Below are 6,000 nucleotides of genomic sequence, written 5' to 3'. Positions count from 1 at the left end.
TGAAAATCTGAATAACTCCAGTACGATTTCACACGATCTGTATGTGGACTGAACGACGGGGTTTGCCATGTCTAGTAATGTGCACCAGTCCTCGCTGGTTTGTCACTTGTCTCGGATCGATGAGATATATAAAGGAAAGCACAAATGATAAACATAACGCAGGATTTTTGATGGTTCCAAATCATTTTTTCCAAATTCTTTGTTCACTCCAAGAAATTTCAAACATTACAAAATACAACTTTTTGGTTCGAAACTTTTGAAGGCAAATTGTCAAGTCAATAAATTCCCACTACACTGTAATTTCATGGCGTTAGTAAAAGTGGCATAGACCAGTAGACCACTAAACAAAAAGACAGGATGTATGTACGTTCAGTAGCAATGAAGCAGGAACGACACCGTAAAAAAGATCTGTACTAAATTTTTTTATAAGACTAGTGTATTTGTATTGTATATTACAGAGAATATAATACAAGGGAGAATTATGTGCCTGAAGGATTAAGAAACATATAACTCAGCCTTTCCATCAATGAAAAGGCTCATAAACTCTTCACCATCAACGGTCTCCTTCTCAATAAGGAGCTGAGCGAGCTTATGGAGGATGTCGATGTGGGTGGTGACAATCTCCTTTGCTCTTTTATATGCAGTCTCGACCAACTCCCTTACTTCCGCATCCACAATGTCTGCTGTAGCCATCGAGTAATCTTTCTGACTCGACCCCATCTGCATTGACAACACGCGTTAATGCGAAATACTGGTTGAATAAATTTGTACGGGTACAAATGTACAATATTCAGGTTTTTGTTGCCTTCATCGACAAACTTTTTATCAAAAATCAAAAGGATGGTTGAAATTTTTTACCGATTGGCCCAGGAAAGGATTACCACCCCCACCACCAATTGCAACTTGGCCAATTTTCTTGCTGAATCCGAGCCTCTCAACCATCTGCCTCGCCACTCGTGAAACTTGCATGAAGTCATTTGATGCACCTGTTGTTACATTGTCTTCGCCAAATATTACCTCTTCAGCGATCCTGTAAAATGAAATAGGGGGTTAATTATAAAACCAACATTACAGATTATATGGACTACACTGTTCGGTAAACCAAGTCATTCAATACCATAATCGAGACAATTTTCATTTGGGTCATTTAGAAGTAGCCAAGAATATGGCTCCATGCAGTGGCAGATACAGAAAAATTATGCTTGTGGCATCCTAAAAATGTGTCATTCTTTAAAAAACTTAGAAGGGGTTTTAAATTTTTTCAGCACTGATTTAGAGCAAAATACATCAACAAAATTTGAATGGTATCCCAGGACCCCATATGCCAATCCAGGTATCAGCTAATGGCTGCATACACCCAAGTATCCAACCCCTTGTTACCCCACTGGTAATTTGTAATTTTTATTTGTGATTATATGGACATGATGCACCAAGAAACACTACATACCGGCCACCAAGAGCAACGGCCATCTGATTTTCGAGATAGCTTCTGCTATAAAGGCCTGATTCCAATCGTTCCTCACTAGGGGCGAAAAATGTAAGACCGCCAGCTTGACCACGAGGAATGACTGAAATTTTAGCTACAGGATCATATTCGGGCATAAGAGCACCCACTAAAGCATGACCAGCCTCTGCGAAAAGAAAAACAAGATTCACAACAATCAGAATGAGGGCAAAGCAACAATGGACAAGATGGGTAGACAAGGCAAAACTGACCCTACCCGAAGCTGTCCCTTAGTGCATAATATATCCAAAATAACCCCACCCAAGCTTAGTTCACCCGACCCGACCCGACCCGACTCGACTCCTGAGTGACATGTTTGCCGTAATAACCCCACCCGAACTGACCCATACCTGAACCCAAATGATATGTTTGCTAGATGCACATTGGACTTGAGAGAATTAGTGTACCATGATAAGCTACTAATTTCTTCTTCTCTTCTGACACAACAGCATTTTTCTTCTCAGGTCCAGCAATAATTCTCTCCAGAGCATCAGAGATCTCATCTTTGCTGATTTCCTTAAGGTCTCTCCTAGCAGCTAGAATAGCCGCTTCATTCATCAAGTTTTGCAGATCGGCCCCAGTAAAACCAGGAGTTCTCCTAGCAATCTTTTCAAAGTCCACATCCTTTGCAAGAGACTTGCCTCTAGAGTGAACCTACAGAAGATGAAGCAGTCCCAAGATTAAGCTGCTATCACTCAAGTAATATGTTGATCTAAATAAAGCACAAACCCCAAGTACTCAATACTCATGTGTCTCAGAATTCCGATGATGTTATATCAAGTCCTATTTTATGTTTTCCCTATCAGAAAATGAGACGGTGAAAAATTGTGTTCCTAATTTTCCGTCTTTCTCCACAAATCAAGGTAATGATGTGACACAAGAACCTCATCTTCCACGGAAATTTCGGGCATTGTAACAAAAATTTCATGTTATATCAAAGAGGAAAAGTCCATGGAGTAGTGTAAAGTGTACCAATTGCGTTATGATTTATGAAGCCCCCAAATCAATACTGTTCCTAAGACATTTATAACTTTAGGAAATTTGCACAGAAATTTTACAACCATCTCACCAACTCCGGGAAGGGGATTTTTTATTTTAGTTCTGTAAACGAATCACAAGTGCATTTTTTTTGTGCTCATGGGTTTCTAACTTAGGTCATGAGCTATGTTACTCCTACTCTTCATGTTCCCCTTTAACAACTGTGTAGGACACTCAACACTCGTGTATGACAGTTGAACACCTCACTTTAAGCCAAAATATGTGTACTTTCCACATCTGCGCCAAAAATGTCCACGAGTCTGAGTAACATAGGTATGAGGACCCCTCGTCTATTACTATACCAGCTAAGTTATTTCACATAACATTTCTTTACCACTACAACAAATACACACAAAAAATAAAAATAAAATAATAATCCAAGTTAGACAGTCCAAGAGTGCGTTACCTGAAGGATCCTAACTCTGCCAGCAACATCAGGTCGATCAACAGTAACCTGACGATCAAACCTACCCGGTCTCAACAAGGCTGAATCAAGAACATCGGGCCTATTAGTAGCAGCCAACACAATAACACCCGAATTCCCAGAGAACCCATCCATCTCAGTCAACAACTGATTAATAGTCTGCTCCCTCTCATCATTTCCACCACCCATCCCTGCCCCTCTCTGCCTCCCAACCGCATCTATCTCATCAATAAACACAATGCAAGGCGCCTTGCTCTTTGCCTTCTCAAACAAGTCCCTAACTCTACTTGCCCCAACCCCGACAAACAACTCTACAAACTCAGAAGCTGCACATGAGAAGAACGGTACTCCTGCCTCACCAGCGACGGCTCTTGCCAGCAACGTTTTTCCCGTACCTGGGGGTCCCACTAAGAGACACCCTTTAGGAATTTTTGCTCCCAATGCCGTGTACTTATCCGGGTTCTTCAAGAAATCGACCACTTCCTGAAGCTCTAGCTTAGCCTGATCATTAATTCATTACATGTCAATACAATGTAAACACAACTAACTAATCAATATCCAAACATCAACAACTTTACAAGTCTCCTGAAAAACCGGCTTACAATAAGATAATGTACAATCATTTAAGCAAGGATATAGGCAAAATTCAAAATTTTACAATACCAACAAATACATCCATCATTAGCATCAAATGATTCTTTACGTTTGTTTTTGTACATAGTTTCCCTCACAAAGAAAAATAAACTATACGTAAATCATCGGTTTAAGTCCAAGTTTTATACCTCTGTTCTTATGGACTAGAAATAACCAACCTGAACTTAAATGAAATGACCAAAGTGAACAAAAATGAACTGAACTAACCTAAACTTATATGAACGGAACTGAATTAAACAAAGTCTAAAAGAAGGAAAAATAATACTCGTATCACAACCAAAATTCAAAATCTCGGACTCACCTGATCAGCACCGGCCACGTCCGCGAAGGAGACACCGGTCTCGGGCACCTCCTGGAACTTGGACTTAGAACGGCCAAAGTCCATGGGACCACCAAGCCCACCGGGTCCACCAGGACCACCTTGAGCCCTCTGAAACAAGAAAAAAAGCCCAGCAAAAGCCAAAATAGGAAACAACAAATTCCCAATAAACCCGAAAAGCCCATTTCCGCCTTCACCTTCAGAAACGGAAATATCCACACCATTCATCGCCAATATGTCAATCAAATCCGGGTCATTGGGGACCACCACCGCCGCACGCCGCCCATCCACGGCAGTCAACTGTACCATTGACCCATCTTTCGCGAATCTTACTCTCTCAACTTTACCCTTTTTAACCGCGTTTAAGAATTCACTGTACCTCCATTGTGTTCCATCCGGAATGTCAGGATCGGAATTAGCGGGTTTAGGCGCGTTTAAAATTATGTTTTTCGAAAATGGTGATGATGGCGGTAATTGTGCTTGTGATTGTAATTCTAGGGTTTGTGTTGGTGGAATTGGGGAAGGAGGAGGGTTAGCATTGTCGATTGCTAATGCGGGATTAGTGAAAGTTGAGGATAAGATTAAAGCAGCTAACGATGATTTAACTGGGAAATTAGGGTTTTGAGAAGTGGGTTTTTGGGATAGAGTAATTAGGAGCTTTTTACGAAGTGGGTTTAAAGTAGTGGTTTTAGGAGTTGGTGGGTAGATATGAATGGCGCCATTGTTGAAGAAGGTTGAAGAGAGAAGTGGGTTAGTAGTTGTGGAAGCCATGGATGAGAAATGAAGAATTGAAGAATTGGGAATTTTGTATTTATAAAGAATGAATGAGTGAAGTGCATGTAAGTAGAGGTGGAGGTTGGAGGTTCATGTAATGTATTGTTAATGAGAAAAGAAGAAGTTTGTTTTGAAAAGAAGAAGATGAAGAAGATGGGGATTAATTTGAAGCCATAGATGAGGGTGTTGCTTGGATTTGTCTACGTGTGTCTCCCATCTTTCACTCATTTTTTGTGTGCTTTTCTAAAAGCCGAGTTTCATAATTGTTTTTAGGGTTATTTAATGAGAATACTCTAAACTCTATTTTAACTACTAATAAAACCTACAATTATACCTCTTCTCTATGAATAGAATTGGTGTTTTTTTAACTTATTATAGCAGGTAAGTATGAGTCTTCATCTTCCTCGTTAATTAGCCCACTATTTTCTCTTTTATCGGTCTTCATCTTCCTCTTTTGCCCTATTTTTTTCTTTTAATTCTAACAATAATATGTTTGTGTTTATAATTATGTTCACTTTAGCATTCGCTCCACACACACTTCCCTCCCTTATCTTACTCTCACTCCTTTCTTTGTTTCATCGGATTTGGAGTCCTTCTGTCAGATCTCTTCTCCCTCACATTTCAAAATCCGCACTTTTCCAAATTCCAGTTAATTTAATTATCAATTTACTCAATTTCTCGCATATATCAGAAATGCCCTTATAATTTGAAGACAATACCGAAAACGTTATCCTTTTACAATCTACTACGACATCTACAGAAAAATCTACCAGTCCTGCAACCTGATTTTGCTTACCCAAAGGCTGCTGCTATTTTACTTGGCTAACCACTGGGATCGGTTCATCAATTTTTCTTTTAATCATTATCCTCTTTTAACTCAAGATGGTCTTTTCCTTTCTTTAAGCATCTATTTTTCTACTTTTCTAATTAATTTTGTGGGTGGCACTCCTCAAATTGCTGCAAATTTTGTCGTACTTTTCAAAACACATTAACTTTGTCAATCACATAAACTATATGGGTGGAATCAAAGTTACTTGATTTAGTATACTGGAGGCGATACGAAAAATGATACTGACGATAACTGTTGTTTTACCTTCGTTTTGTTATTCTCCTCGCCGTTGTCATGGGTTCCACCACCGAGGATCATTAATAGTGTTTGATTGTATGGAGAAGGCAGAGAAGTTTATTGGGGGATTAGGTGAATAGGCAAGGAAAAGGTTAAAAAGAGGGATAATAGAGGATTGAAAAAGAGGAGTTAAAAGAGGTGTAAAAAAGTATTCACTTGTT

At 39.5% G+C, this 6,000-nt stretch overlaps 1 protein-coding gene across 1 annotated transcript; it reads right to left on the bottom strand.

Moving 5' to 3' along the window:
* Positions 1-392: 392 nt before the first annotated feature.
* Positions 393-4,965, bottom strand: LOC141597011 (ATP-dependent zinc metalloprotease FTSH, chloroplastic-like). The gene is made up of 6 exons (XM_074417309.1): positions 3,922-4,965; positions 2,949-3,467; positions 1,912-2,158; positions 1,448-1,631; positions 859-1,030; positions 393-720 (listed from the first exon to the last, which is right to left on the bottom strand). Exons 1-6 carry the CDS (start codon positions 4,708-4,710, stop codon positions 496-498), a joined length of 2,136 nt encoding a protein of 711 aa, XP_074273410.1. The 5' UTR covers positions 4,711-4,965; the 3' UTR covers positions 393-495.
* Positions 4,966-6,000: the final 1,035 nt, after the last annotated feature.

Source organism: Silene latifolia, chromosome 8 (assembly GCF_048544455.1).
Source record: "Silene latifolia isolate original U9 population chromosome 8, ASM4854445v1, whole genome shotgun sequence".
In the NCBI taxonomy this organism is placed as follows: Eukaryota; Viridiplantae; Streptophyta; class Magnoliopsida; order Caryophyllales; family Caryophyllaceae; genus Silene; species Silene latifolia.
Note: the sequence above shows the minus strand (reverse complement) of the source record. Positions and strands in the feature narration are given on the sequence as shown.

Coding starts and splice junctions, on each gene's coding strand:
- LOC141597011 (XM_074417309.1), bottom strand. CDS start 4,710: ATGGCTTCCACAACTACTAACCCACTTCTCTCTTCAACCTTCTTCAAC. Junction 3,468..3,921: donor ACGTGGCCGGTGCTGATCAG/GTGAGTCCGAGA, acceptor ATTAATGATCAG/GCTAAGCTAGAGCTTCAGGA. Junction 2,159..2,948: donor GCAGAGTTAGGATCCTTCAG/GTAACGCACTCT, acceptor CATCTTCTGTAG/GTTCACTCTAGAGGCAAGTC.